The sequence below is a fragment of the Perissodus microlepis genome, chromosome 23 (assembly GCF_051167445.1).
Source record: "Perissodus microlepis isolate ML-2025 ecotype Zambia chromosome 23, ASM5116744v1, whole genome shotgun sequence".
Taxonomy (NCBI): Eukaryota; Metazoa; Chordata; class Actinopteri; order Cichliformes; family Cichlidae; genus Perissodus; species Perissodus microlepis.
In genome coordinates, this window is record NC_140482.1 from 2,264,574 (window position 1) to 2,280,183 (window position 15,610).

Genomic DNA, 15,610 nt, shown 5'->3' on the forward strand with positions numbered 1-15,610 from the left:
GGGTGAGAAGTTCAGCCATCCGGGAGGGGCTCAGAGTAGAGCCGCTGCTGCTCCACATCGAAAGGAGCCAGCTGAGGTGGTTTGGGCATCTGACAAGGATGCCTCCTGGGCGCCTCCTGGGTGAGGTGTTCCAGGCATGTCACACCGGGAGGAGGCCCCAGGGCAGACCCAGGACACGCTGGAGAGATTATATCTCTCGGCTGGCCTGGGAACGCCTCAGTGTTCCCCCGGAGGAGGTGGCTGGGGAGAGGCAGGTCTGGGCTTCTCTGCTTAGGCTGCTGCCCCCGCAACCCGGCCCCGGATAAAGCGGAAGAAGATGGATGGATGGAAGTTCTAGTTCAAGCTAAGGGGTGGCGAGTCTCCTCTTTGGTAGCTGGATGCTCTTGTCTCTTCTTTCTGAAGATGATTTGGTTGTGTCGGCTTCATCAGGCGGCTGTCTCCAGCTTGAACTGGGATGGTCATGGTCCTCAGCAGAAACGGGTGGAGTGAGCACAAGAACAAGTTGCTTCCCCAAAGGAAGGAGTTTAAGTTCAGTACCACTTCTGCAGTGATGAAGATGCAGCACTGGGTCTGTTGTGTTGTTGAGAGAGAGAGAGTCGAGCAGGACAGCAAAACCGGTGATTTCCACGTTTTCTACTTTCAGCTTTCCTACCCTTACAAGCTCTGGGTAGTGCGTGCCCAAAAGAATGAGATTGGTGATCCACAAGCAGCAGAAATGAGCTTCCTCCAAAAAGTGTCTGGGCTCTTAGTGGTAGGATGGAGAGTAGAGCTGCTACTCCTCTACACTGAAAGGAGAAGGTTGTGATGGTTTGAGGATCTGATTAGGATGCCTTGTGTATGCTCCCTGGGTGTTCTGACCATGTCCTACAAGGAAGAGGCCCCTTGCAGATCCCAGACACACTGGGGAGATTACCTTTGTTACCTTGCTTGGGAACACTTTGTTGCCCCCCCCCTCATCTGAACTCAGATGAGTGACAGATGGATGAGTGAACTACAAAGACTATAAAATTATGTTTGAAACTGTTTGAGGATTTTCATGTCTTAGAAAATTCAAATGTGTTATTCAATTATTTTGATCTTTTTACTCTATAATGCAAAACATGAGGATAAAACAGTGGAAAGTCTTATAATAGATAGATGTGCTGAAACCTTTCACTGGTGCTGTATCTGAGGAATGTTTTTCAAGGTTTTCATCCTTAGATCAAACCAATGAAGCCGAGTGCCACAGGCAAACACAGAGATGTCAGGAAGATGAAAACACATCTTTGGCTTGGTTCTTTTCATGGGATTTCTTTACTGTAAGAAAATATTGAATAAAACCAGTTTTCTCCCCAGAAATTCTTGATCCTCTCACTCATAATCTGCTTACCCTCTTCTCATTTTGCCTCATGAGAATTGTTTATGGAGCATCAACAGACAGCTGTAGGTAAGAAATGAACCTTCACGAGTCTATGGTACATGGTTAATAATATGAAAATACGAGTAGAATACAAACGTGTTGTCTACAGATCTCAAGACCCACAACACAAACATATGCAAACACAAGCATAATGATGACAGATTTTCTCAGTAGGAAAAGAAACTGAAGACTCGTCCATTTATGCACGATTAGATTTTATAGACACTAAAACACAAAGCGCTACACTGAACTAGGAATTTCCAATCCCCCAAATCTACATTTTTATATATTTAAATAATAACTAAAATCATGAAATAAAATAATAATGAAAACTTTAAAAAAGGACCCAGGTTTTTGACATCAATCTATACTTTTTCCCCAGATCTGGCCTGGCCCACTGCTTTAGCAAAAGCCTTTGAAACAACAGACTGACTTGATGCCCACTTTCATTACTGGACCACAACACAATATTGGCTTCTTTGTTTTGTTTCATTTTGTATAACCAGAAACATAGAAGCTGGGTGAGAGCAACAGACACACATTAAAACACATTAAGGACACATTTGTGCTTAATGTGCGTCTTTACCTGGGAACAGAGGATGAAGGTGAGTCGGAGGAGGAAGCAGCAGTGTAGACTAATACATCAGTGTTGTCCCTGGAGAAGGTATTAGGTCATGAAATAGGCCCTACAGAGTATTTCGTTTGACAGCAATACGACAAAGAGGTGACTCTTGGAATCAGCTTATTTTGTGTATAATAATAGAGGGTTTCTTGTTGTTTATTTAACTTTTACAGAGAGTGAGTGGGGGAGACACATAGCCAGAGCACGTAGGTCGGACTCGAGCCAGGTGGCTGCATTTCAGCCGCATGGCGTATAATTACCTGCTAAGCCAGGGGACTAAAGTCTTGATTTAAAAAGGATCATTGTAAACATCTATATTTATGGACTGTCGTGGTTGTTGTCCAACTACAGAATTCGCCACAGAATTATTTAAAAGGCTGTAATAAGAAAATTAACAAAGCAAGAATAATTAATAATTTTCTCATGTAAATTTTGGTTGTAAGTAACTGTAACTGGCAGTATTTCTATTGATTTATTGATTACTTCAAGGAGTCAAAGTAAGGCCACGCTTTTCCTTCTCCTTTATGCAGCGTTATGCACTGCGATGAATGGAACAAAGAAAAAATGTTTAATGAAAATTCAGCTTAGTCACAACTGATTTACCTGCTGTTTACTGGGCTAGGGGCGGGGTTAACCAGGTCGGCCATGGCTGAGGGGGAGGTGCCTACAGTTGTCATGACAACAAGTTCAGGGTCCAGGATGAAGATCTCTTCCTGGGAGATTTCTGATACGTAGTTGAGATGTTCCTGAAGGTTTTAGCAAAGAATCAAACGAGAAGGTATCATTAAGGTCACGGAGTGAAAATGACTAAAAACTAGAACACAGGTGGTGAAACCTTACCTGTGCTCGGTCTATCCTGTAGAAACGATCGGCTGTCGTGGCTGAGGAGACACAAAAAGACGGTTTTAGCCAAATAAAGACAACGTGGGAAAATTACTATTCCTGTAAGCATGTCTTAAATTCGGCTCATTTAAAGCAGATTGCTGCAGGCGGTCATTAAGGTTCAGGTCAGCAAATAACTTTGAACATTGTTAATCTGTACATATGCTAGCTCCCACCTCCTGTGCCAATTACTGTGGGAAACCAATAGCCTGCAGAGTAACAAGACAAGACGCTGCCCCCACAGGGTGAGAAACTGTTGTTTCTTACACCATAAAATAATTGTATTTTATTTCAGTGTAATAGGGAACTTGCATTCATTTTGTGAAGACCAAATCAATGACTACTGTGATGTAACAATGACTTTCTAACCAGACTCCATTTTTGTCCCATTGCACTGAGTTCACCTTTGTTCTGCATCATTATAATGAACATGTACCAGTTTAATTCGTGGTCTCGCACAGCCCAGCAGCTGGTAACACAACTCCTTACAAACCATTCTAGGAATGTTATTTTAAAGTCAGATTCTGTGCAGTTTGTCCATCTGAGCAGCTGGTGTAGGAAATATAGGCTAATATAGGAAGAACTGATGAAATTCTTTGTCGATGTCATGAATACATTCATACAGTGAAATAACTTAATAACAAACAAATGTGAAAAGTATTTTGGTCAAAATAAACTGCAACAATGTATTTTTTAAAAAATATCAGCCACCACATGTGTGTAAATTCTTTGTTGTGTTAGAGCAGAAGTAGCACTGATCACATGCGTCCTCCTCAAACACATCCTCCTTATCTCTCTGTCAGGTAGATGCTGCATCTTTTTAAATCCAGTTTTCTGCTCAATGCCAATAGGACACAACCCAGGCAGAGGTGTGTGTGTGGGGGGGTTGTGTTAATGTAAGATAAGATAAGATAAGATAAAACTTTATTAATCCCTCAGGTGGGTTCCTCTGGTAAATTCGGTTCCAAAAAAGCACAGCACCGACAGAAGTTATAGAGTTACAGAATATTATATATATATATATATATATACATACATATATATATATATATATATATACATATATATATATGTATATATATATGTATATATATATATGTATATATATATATATATATATATATATATATATATACATACATACATACATACACACACACACACATATATAAATACAAAGACATATATAGATAAAAATATACAAAGGGGATAAATAGAATAAATAGGAATAAAATAAAAATAAAAATACAAGTGGATTGCACATTTCAAGTATTGAGGTCTATTGCACCGTTGACTATTAACAAAAAGTATTGCACAAAAGGTAATTGCACAGTGAGGTGAAGAGGCACTACAGCTTAGTTGTTCCCCCCTCCTTTGTCCTCCTGTTTCCCCTCCCTCTCCCCTCCAGAGAGGAGTTAAACAGTTTGATGGCGTGTGGGACAAAGGAGTTTTTAAGTCTGTTGGTTCTTGTCTTGGGGAGAAGCAACCTGTCACTGAACAGACTCTTCTGGTTGTTTATGGCCGTGTGCAGAGGATGCCCAGCATTGTCCATAATGTCCAGCAGTTTTTTTAGTGTCCTTTTCTCTGCCACTGTCACCAGAGTGTCCAGCTTCATGCCGACCACAGAGCCAGCCTTCCTGATCAGTTTTTCCAGCCTGGATGAGTCCTCCTTTGCTGTGCTGCTCCCCCAGCACACCACAGCATAGAAAAGTACTCCAGCAACCACCGACTGGTAAAACATCCTCAGGAGCTTCCTGCAGATGTTAAAAGACCTCAGCCTCCTGAGGAAGTACAGTCGGCTTTGGGCTTTTTTTATACAGGTGCTCTGTGTTGCATGACCAGTCCAGTTTGTTGTCCACCCACAGCCCGAGGTACTTGTACTTGTTGACCACCTCCACCTCCTCCCCCTCTATCTGAACCGGCAGTGGATCTTCTCTGGACTTCCCGAAGTCCACAACCAGTTCCTTAGTCTTTGAGGTGTTGAGTTGCAGGTGGTTTTGTGTGACTCCATGCGACAAAGTTCCTCACCAGACTTCTGTACTCCTCTTCCTGATCATCCCAGATACACCCCATGATGGCCGTGTCGTCTGCAAACTTCTGAATGTGGCATAATTCAGAGTTGTAGCAGAAGTCAGAGGTGTACAGGGTGAAGAGAAGAGGGGACAGCACAGTTCCCTGTGGTGCTCCTGTGCTGCTGACCACAGTGTCCGACGTGATGTCCTTCAGCCTGACGTACTGTGGTCTGTCGGTGAGGTAGTCGGAGATCCAAGCCACCAGGCAGGGGTCCACCTGCATCCTGTTCAGTTTTTCCTGAAGCATACAGGGCCGGATGGTATTAAAGGCACTGGAAAAGTCAAGAAACAGGATCCTGACCGTGCCTTTTCCCCCATTCAGGTGTGAGTGGGCTCTGTGTAGGAGGTACAGGATGGCATCCTCCACTCCGACACCCGCCTTGTAGGCGAACTGTAGTGGGTCCTGGGCATGTTGTACCTGTGGTCGGAGGAGGTTGAGGAAGAGCCGCTCTAGAGTCTTCATAAGATGTGACGTCAGTGCCACCGGTCGGAAGTCATTCAGCTCATTGGGCCGGTTCCTTTTGGGGACCGGGACGATGCAGGATGTCTTCCATAGGGCGGGCACTCTCCCCAGTCGCAGGCTGAGATTGAAGACTCGTTGTAGCGGCTCCCCAAGTTCAGCAGCACACGCCTTTAGCATCCTCGGACACACCTTGTCTGGACCTGCTGCCTTTCTGGGGCGAAGCTTCCTCAGTTGTCTCCTGACCTGATCCACTGTGACACTGGGAGATGATTGGAAGGAGGGGGGGGGAGATGTCTTGCTGTTGAGAGAGGGATTGGAGGAGGGGGGTGTCATCATAGTGTCAGGAAGGGGGGGGAGCGAGGGAGGAAGGAGAGTGGGGAGAGGGCTCTGTAGTAAAGGTGAGGGTGGGGGGGTTGTGGGCTGGTCAAACCTGTTGAAGAAGTTGTGTGCATGCATGCACGCACATTTAGCATTGTGTAGGAAGCCTGGTCTTTCTCTATGATATTTTTGGCAAGTTGCTCTGAGAGATAAATATTCATGACATTCTCCAAAACCCAGGATCTGATGGGACTATGTTTTATGTTATTTTGGGGAAGTGCTAACACAGAAACCTGTTTACATTAGAGAACTGTGTCAGCATTTGTCCTGCTCACACTGCCTGTGATAATGCTGCATGGACCTATGATACAATTTTCTAACAATTTGAACATTTGAAATCTACACAAAAGTACAGATCTTGATTGTAGGTCACTGACTGCGTTCTTACAATCAGATACACATTTCACAGCAGCATGTGGTGCAAGAGATCTGGTATTGCTTGCAATAGGTAACAAGATTGAAAAGGGGCACTCAAAATGTAACAAGTTGTGTGTTTGTCCATTTCTCCCAGTGGAACACAAAAAAAACCACCAGTAATGTGACTTCACCACTGCCTTAGAACAGAAGACGGTAAACTTAATCTGCAAAATTTGTAACCATTTGTAAATGACTATAAACATGATTCCTCTGCCATTATGCTTATGAATACATGCATTCATTATATGACACATTCATAGCAGCAAAAACAAAAACATGTATGAGTGATCTGAGCTTCAGCCAAGTTAATTAAAGACCAACAGGCAGCTGATCAAAACTGAATTGGTAACTGCCATTTCAAACAGGCTAAATGAGTGCTGATATGAGTATTTATGTATAAGTCATACTCATGAAACAGGATGTCACCATAATATCATCATACTGGGTAATGACTGAAAACCTTACTAACCTTACTGTAGACACAAACCTGTGCAAAGCCAGATCACACAGTAATTGGATATTAGGATAAAGGTAAAAACTTCTATTATTAAGTAATACTTACAGTCGAGGAAACACCACTTTGGAGACAATCTCTGTGAGCAAAGATTCTTCGGCTTGGTTGCCTCCTCCTGAATGACAAACAGACACCTGATTACAGGTCGGTGGACGAGAGAGTAAACAGAAGCTCAGCCGAAGCGAGGACAAGATCCTCTGGTAATACTGAAAGTCTTGTTTTTCAAGCAGTCATGGCTTCTTGTTCAGCTCAAAAGTAGTCTCCTCCAAATTTACTGCATGATGAATATCTGTTTCGGGCCACATATAAAGCCATGAAAATATAACATGATTAACAGACATCACAACAATGTTGGCATTTGGTTTTAAAATGAATAAATAGAGTAATTTTTACACATTCTCCTACTGTTGAATCTGGAGAAACACCTGCGAGACCAAACAAGCTGCATTCACATTTAAAGTAGATTACCGACCCTCATCAGGTCTGACTGTTAGCAAATTAGATTTAATAAAGACTAACACAATATACATGAACAGAAACATGCACCAACAAACACTCAGGGACTATCACACCTGACCATCAATACATCATTCAATTCAGTTTTATTTATACAGTGACAAATCACAACAACAGTCGCCTCAAGGTGCTTTATATTGTAAGGTAGACCGTACAATAATACACACAGAGACAAACCCAACAATCATATGACCCCCTATGAGCAGCACTTTGGCGACAGTGGGAAGGAAAAACTCCCTTTTAACAGGAAGAAACCTCCAGCACAACCAGGCTCAGGGAGGGGCGGGGCCATCTGCTGTGATTGGTTGGGGAGAGAGAAGGAAGACAGGATAAAGACATGCTGTGGAAGAGAGACAGAGATTAATAACTAGTATGATTCAATGCAGAGAGGTCTGTTAACACATAGTGAGTGAGAAATGGGACTGAAGAAACTCCCAGTGCATCATGGGAATCCCCGGCAGCCTACGTCTATTGCAGCATAACTAAGGGAGGATTCAGGGTCACCTGGTCCAGCCCTAACTATATGCTTTAGCAGAAAGGAAAGTTTTAAGCCTAATCTTAAAAGTAGAGATAGTGTCTGTCTCCTGAATCCAAACTGGAAGCTGGTTCCACAGAAGAGGGGCCTGAAAACTGAAGGCTCTGCCTCCCATTCTACTTTTAAATACTCTAGGAACAACAAGTAGGCCTGCAGTGTGAGAGCGAAGTGCTCTGATAGGGTGATATGGTACTACAAGGTCATTAAGATAGGATGAATGATGTCATTGCACATTAGGGCCGAGTCCCATGGATGAACATGCATTCAAGAATTTGTAACTTGAAGAAATGACTTTTCACTTCACATCCAGCTTTAGTTGTAAGGGGTCTCTGCAACAGCAGGTTGTCTTTTTAATGAGCCTTTACTGAGCACATCCTGCCTACTGAAGACCTTTAAATTGTCTTTGGCAATTTCAAAAATAAAGAGCTGTCACAGGTTTAATCCACATATCCTACAGCAAACAACGTACAATAAAATTACAAAATTCTCTACAAAGCAAACCAATTTAGTTTTAGTCATAAAAATGGATTTCAGTTTGCAAACAACAAAAGTCGCATCAGGATAAAGCAGATGTAATCGCTGTTCCCTGTGAGTAGGTGCGATACAGCAGGCCCTGGATGTGTCCTGTACACATCCAGTCACATTATCTTCTCGAGTCATAATGTCAAAAACTTGTGACAAGAAGTGAGTTGCACTTCTTTATATAGCCTCATTACTGCAACTTTTTGTATGTTGATATGGCGCAGCCTTTTTTTACATCCAGTCTCCAATTAGTTTAGAATGCAGCAGCAGGACTTTTTAACTAGATCAAAAAACAGACAGCACATTACTGAGATTCCTGCCTCCCTGCTCCGTTTCCCTGTTAGCTGTAGACTGAAGTTTGAACGCTTGTTCTCTGTTTACAGAGAAGTAAATGGTCTGAGCCTGGTATCTGTGAACTCCTGCCCCCGTACAACACAGTCAGACACCTAAGACCTCCAGACCAAAGCCTGTGTCTGTCCCACAGATACACAGGATTACGAGTGAAACAGCAGAATCAATCATTATTTTTTCACTCTATATCTTTCTGACTAAAAACACACCATCAGTTCTGGCTGACTTTGCCTGACTTCTCAAACTAACGACTCAACCCCACAGGAAATCCTTTGCTGTGTTTTCAATCCACACCACCTTTCAAAGTATTTGAGGGTCAGGAATATTTTTATATTATACATTTATTTTCATTTATGGCAAATGAACATAATCTAATTATAATCTGTGCAGAATTTTATTATAGAGCTAGTGACCTCCCATCAGTATTTCATTGGAAACTTGTCAAAATATAGATATTTATTGGTGTTGTGGTCAATGCAACATCGAGCTTGGGCGATTATGCAAGTGCTGGAATTTGTTTGGCCAGGTCACTGACTGTTGCAGTGCGGCAGCTTCCTCGATTGGCTTGATTAATTGTAATTCTGTGGAAGTGTGGACATGATTAGGATAAAAAGGGGTTAAGCAGCAGAAGTTAATCAGACAAGAATTCAACATTTCTGTTTATTGGGATTTACTGCTGCCTGCTATAACATGGATTATACCAAGAGATGTGCAGTGTCTGTTTTTCTACTCTATATCATTAATTACACCTGCATATTTAGGCTAACTGAGTGACCACCTGTAGGTTTACAGATGTACTGCTTATAAGGTTGGGGAAACCTGCAGTCAGCTGGATGAGTGACGAAACATTTCTCTCACAACGCTGCGTCCAGATGAACACAATCAACTTCCTGGGATTTCCTAACCCGCAGGATTTAAAGTCACTTGTTGCATGCTCAGTTTGTTTATAGATGTATTTAAAGTACTTCTAAGTTTCTGATTCCTGGTTCCTACGTGCAACAAGAAGATACGAGAGATGGGGTGGACGCGAGCTTCAGGGCCATTATGTTGTCCCCCTGTAACATTTCCAAAGTCGGTTTGAAGTATAAGGAATCCTACATTCAGAAGAAAGCAAATAAAACTGCTGTTACTTTATGGGGGGTTTTGAATATCACTCAATAAACTCAATTTGTTTGTTTGTTGTTTATGTTTCAAGCTTTAATGTGTTTGAGAGCATTTCTCTGATTTGAATGGTTTCATGATAAAACTATGGTACAACTATGGGAGTGTGTGCGCCAGATTTCAGCCCCCTAGCTTTGAAAAATGTATTTTTAAATGCTAAATATGGTGGTGCCAAACTACTGATTCTTTAAGTGTAGCTGAAATCCCATCTTTCTGAGGTCATATTTGACCTAAAAATATCTGCCTGACATTGATTGAATAGTTCTCTGGCTCCACTGAAAATTGTACTTTGAAAATATTTGCATGTGCACATTACAAAAGAGCTCAAATTTATAAAGAAATGTATCATCATCCTACATGTTTTTCAGGGAGATCAGAGAGGGACCTGATATGGAGTGGCCCAGCTGAATGTAGACTATGACTTGCGTGGCTCCTAGTAAATGAAACCATTTAATGATTTGCCAGGTAACCCATTTGAGTTCAGCACTGCAGGAAGAAAAAGTCACCTTCCAGTAGAAGTGGCAGGAAGAGGACAGCTAAAGAAAGTTGTGTTTTTCTCCTCTCAAACGGTAACAGAAAGGCTCGCTGGAGTAAACACTTCTCTCCGCTGTTTGTCTTTACTTGCCTAATCCTGCTGTCATGTTCGGTACCAGTCTCAAGCTGAGTAAAATGCCTGCAGGCTTTGAAAGAAAACCTACAAACCCTTCTAAAAAGTTTGACTTATCTGAGTAACTGCGTCTTCTTTACTTTCTCCGTCTCCACTGTCCTACTTAACCCTTATTCTGCAGCAAGTTCAAAGAAAGCAGACAAAGAATGAGTGAAGTAAAATGCCGACAATACTGTAGGAACAGATACCGGAGTGAATAATAAGCAGACTTTGCTCGAGTGAAATGCCGGTTTTAATTGTCACTGCTTCAAGATGCATCGTCTCTCATTTTCTCCTGAGATGAGACGGGATCAGCCAATCGCTGCAAACGATGTAACACATGGCAGCAGCTTTACCGGCACACAGCAACAATAAACTGCCTTACTGTAAAACAGTCCTTTTCTAGTCAAATTAGATGACAGATTTTAAGAGGATGCCAAGAAAGGTTCGCCGAGATACACAGAGAGATGCGACTGCCAACCAGAACAGCTCCTCAATATGTTTTCATTTTGTGGATACTGAATGAATGCAGAGGGCATTGCTAATATATTGTGAGGTTTTTAGCTGTGGTATCAGCTGTAGCAGCAACAGCCTAACCAAGGTGATCCTTCTCCAACAATATGTTCCAGCTCTTCCTCGGTGGATCCTGAGGTACTCCCACAGTTCAGACTGGATATATAACCCCTTCAACGTGTACTAGGTGTACTCAGCAGGTGCACTGAGAGCCTGTAAAAACTCCACTTAAAGAACAGATTGGATGGACTGGCAGAAGCCAACCTGTGTTTTACAGCTGTTATGTAGGCGTATGCATATTATAGAGCTCTGCTTTGCAAAGAAAAACATTCAAAACACTGAATATCCTGCAACACACAAAAAGTTTACTCGGTAGGTGGTTATAGAAGCTATTTTTTCTCCCGCTCCATCACAAACTGCACCAGTGAGCATCAACAGTCACCAGAGAGCAGGAGATCAAACTGTGAAACAGGCGTTCATTATTCTGGTTGCTATGCAACACAAAGTCTGACAGCAACTCCCAAATTCTCTCCTATTAATGATCTCGCCTATATAAAATTAGGATGTTGTTGTTAAAAATAACATTTACAGTTAGTGCTGCTCTGATTGCACCTAATGAGGAAGATGAAGAGCTTGTGATGTGGATACACGGTGTTCGACAGGCTCAGTTCATCCACAGTGTTTGTCTAAATACAGCATTCACTAGATTTACACTCAAGTAATGGACTTTATCTGCTTTTCAGCAGAGCACAGAAAACTGTTTTTCTTTATCAAGTGAATGAACTCTCTGCACGCTCTGTGAAACCTGCCTGAAAACTGGGTTTCTCCTCTGATCAACAACTGCACAGCTTCTAAATGGTGAATGATGCCGTTCATATTGAGTAGGAAATGACTTCTTCTTCTTTGCTTCATAAATTTTGGACTTTAAACTCAGAGTCAGACGGACAGACTCATTTACCAAAGCACTAATTATTGTGATGCAGTCTTACTCCAAAGTCTGTTAACATAAACCACAGGAAAAGAGAAGCCGCACGCTTATGAACACAACTCAGATTGCACTGGCTAGCGTTCAATAAAAGCACAGCAGCTACATCCCATACAACACACATCTCAGGGTGACAGAACATGACAGTGTGGCATCTCATCAGCAAATTCCCCTCGGCTAGCACAAGCACAGGAAGAGCAGAAAGGGAGGAAGAGCAGAGGATCCTTGATACAGACTCGCTGGAGCGCTGAGCAGGTGAGCTCGCCGAGTCCTGAGACTTGTCATTAAGCTTTGTGATTCAGACTAACCTGTTACAGTCGTTTTTGAAATGCAGCAAGTTATGGTCATTAAAAATGTGTTGAAATGCTCGTGCATCTTCAAAAATGCTGAATATAAAAAAGTTCACATTGTTCTTAATTTAATCTAAAAAGTTTCATATATTCTATATATTTATTACAAGCATAGTCGTTTTCATTTTAATTTGATGACTGCGGTTTATACCCCCTGAATATCACAAATCCTGTAATACTAATGAAAACAATCAATTACTCGTTTTTAATGAAGGCTGGCTCCATCGCTCTGGATGAGAGATGTGGTCAGAGGTTCACTCATGGTGGGCATGAACGTCGCGGTAATGTCTGGCTTTCTTTGAACTTTTCCCAGCCTGGTATGATTGTACAGCATCTTTAACGACTTTAAAAACAATAATTGGGTGCAGTTTGAATTTATTTTGGATTTTCTCTAATACGCACAAGATGAACAGTGTTTATACAGTACAGGCTCAAATGTATATACACACACCACTGCTAATATTTGGTTAAATATTCACCCCAACCAATCACAGCAGATGGCCCCGCCCCTCCCTGAGCCTGGTTCTGCTGGAGGTTTCTTCCTGTTAAAAGGGAGTTTTTCCTTCCCACTGTCACCAAAGTGCTGCTCATAGGGGGTCATATGATTGTTGGGTTTTCCTCTGTATGTATTATTGTAGGGTCTGCCTTACAATATAAAGCACCTTGAGGCGACTTGTTTGGCGCTGTATGAATAACATTGAATTGAATTGAAACGTCCCTTTAACTACACTTTCGGTGGCCATCAACAAGCTTCGGGCATAATTAACGTTGGATATTCAGCAATTCTTCCGAAGAGTTGACGGGGTTAATTTAACCAAGTTTCCTGGCACAAATTTGCAACAGTTTTGAGATCAGTGCTTTGGGACCATCGTCCCAGAAACTTAATGTTAGCCTACTTTAGTCCAAAATGGCAGTTTCACAATGTGAAACTAGCTTCACTGTGTAGAGTCACACTGGTGTTAAAACAGTTCATTACTGGTTCAGGTGTTGCTGATGCACACCCTAACCCTTTCCCTCTGATTTCAAGGTGACGATACGGATCTTCTTCCAGGCAAAACTGTGACATATCTGAATGTAACACATGTATAGTGTACATTTGTTTGAAATGATGAATTTAGAAATGTCTCCAAGAAACATTCCCAACTTGTGTAAATCTACACTTGCCACCCCTTGACAAGGAGAATTGCCAAAATGTTCTTGTCCATGAGGTGTAGTCAAACTTCTGACTACAACTAGAGTTTTTGTGTGGATTTCTTAAGTAATAGGTAAAGCTGGCCCTGAAAGTTGTTCAAACTACTCTAACTTCAGTTTCATTGATTAGCTAAGATGCCCAATGGAAACCTAGTTCAGAGTGATTCACTCCTAGAACCTGAGCAATTACCTGAGTTGGCTTTGCTTTGTGACTAGTCCTTTTGGAGCTTCAGGTAGTTTAAAGGTTTTCTAAAGCACAAGTAACTAGAATTAGCTGTGCGGATTTAATGGTTTTAATCTTTGCTCAACAATCCTAGATATCTCAATACAACTATAAATAGACCTCTCAAATCAGAACTGTACTGTGTAATTGTTTGATTGATTGAGTCAGAAGAACAAAATCATCGACTTGAAGAGACCGTAAGCAGGCAGTGCAGTTTAGTACACGAATGAATGAAAAACATCTACCATTCCAGGTAACTGAGTATTCATGTTGACTTGTTTAATAATTTGGGGATTATATGACAAACCCAACATACTTTGCAAACCAGGTCAAACTCACCAATTAACTTTGCTGCACACAAACGACACCACAGATACCACACGGAAATACACAAGTAATCAGAATACTTCAAGGTCACCAACACATGAAGAAACTCAAACCGAGTCAGATACAGCACAGCATGCATCATGCAGTCACACTGAGACACATGGGGAAAATCTCCTTGAAAACAAAACGCTATTGGAGTTTTTATCTTCGAACGATATCAGGAATCAAAGATTACATTATGTCACCTCACGGTGCGTTTTAGTTCCCCTTCTCTCAGATTCTGTTTGTTTTGAGAGTACCTTTATTCATGTAGGTGCAGCCAGTGTATAAACACAGAGGCGTGTGGTAATTCATTCTCTGACAGTGTTAGGGGTTACATGGAGAATAAAGTGTAGTGAAGACGTGTCTGGATGGTATGAATGGAAATAGCGCTCAGCAATTTGCAGCCATGCTGACGTAAACTGTCATTTGAGGAGAGACTGGAAAGTTGGTTTTGTTTTCTATGTATAATGTTGCCTTGTTTTGTTTCGCTAAACAGCCATCTTTGTAAAAGCCACCGTTCCTGAATCTGTTGCTGGCAACAATACTGCTCAGAAAGCAGCGGTGGATGACAGAAAAGCAGCAAGAATTAGTTCTGCAGAGTGTTATTAGCGGTTGTCACCGAGCTTAGAAGCATCTGTGAGGCACCGGAAGAGACCTGGTTGTGTTGACATCACACATGAGTTGGGGAATATATAGTACGGGATATAATCTGGGAGCTAACGGCTGCACTCATTTCTGAAACAAGATGAATGCTGCAGTTTCTTGAAAAGGGGGATTTTCGCTGGATGTCCCAATTGAGTCAATCTTATTTAAGTAGAACTGGAGTGATAAGGCCACCACTGACTATGACAACAACATTAACACAGATAGCTCTACCAGAGTTGTTAACAAAATGCTGCATTAGGTCTGAATGAGCCAGTGAAGAAAGTCACAGCTTTCAACACCTGGTGTAAAGAAGATTACTGATCGTGGCTAAAAGAGACATTTGGTTGGTTGATGGTGGTAGACGGGGAGGCCAGATTATTCTAGTTTTATGTTTTGCTTGAGAGGACGGCCTCTGGAAGTAAGAGAGCTATATACAGACAGCTAAGCCTGTTAACCACAGATGGAACTAGGTTGGTTTCAAGGCTGGTGGTTGATCTGCTAAAACTGGAACACCTGTGTAAGACTCTCACACATGACACCTAAAATGCTGATAAGAATCTGCAGTCATAGTTTGCAAGACCTCATTTTTTTACCACAATAACACCTGACTTGATGCTGACTCATTAAAAATCCATTTCATCTATTGTGCTCATCCAACATCTGTAAACTGTAAAAGTGTCATATCTGACTTTTTAAAGCAAGAAAACAACATCTAACATCTCAGTCTGGCTTTCAGACTCCGTTAGCTGTGTGACAGTATATGTTGTTTGTTTGTTTGAATCATTAAGCCTTTCATTAACAAGATGGATTCAGGATGTAGTAAACAGATCCCAGAGTTTGGCAGACTGAAAGCTGG

At 41.8% G+C, this 15,610-nt stretch overlaps 1 protein-coding gene across 5 annotated transcripts in view; it reads right to left on the reverse strand.

Moving 5' to 3' along the window:
• Window positions 1-15,610, reverse strand: part of LOC146360715 (diacylglycerol kinase zeta-like) — a 76,744-nt gene that overhangs the window by 20,751 nt on the left and 40,383 nt on the right. For 4 of the 5 annotated variants that reach the window (XM_084920424.1, XM_084920423.1, XM_084920427.1 and 1 more), the window contains 4 exons: window positions 6,796-6,862; window positions 2,862-2,902; window positions 2,625-2,767; window positions 1,986-2,054 (listed from right to left, as the gene is read on the reverse strand). In XM_084920424.1, the coding sequence (XP_084776550.1) occupies window positions 1,986-2,054; window positions 2,625-2,767; window positions 2,862-2,902; window positions 6,796-6,862 (320 nt within the window). The remainder of the gene's footprint in view (window positions 1-1,985; window positions 2,055-2,624; window positions 2,768-2,861; window positions 2,903-6,795; window positions 6,863-15,610) is intronic. The other variant, XM_084920426.1, reaches the window with a different exon arrangement.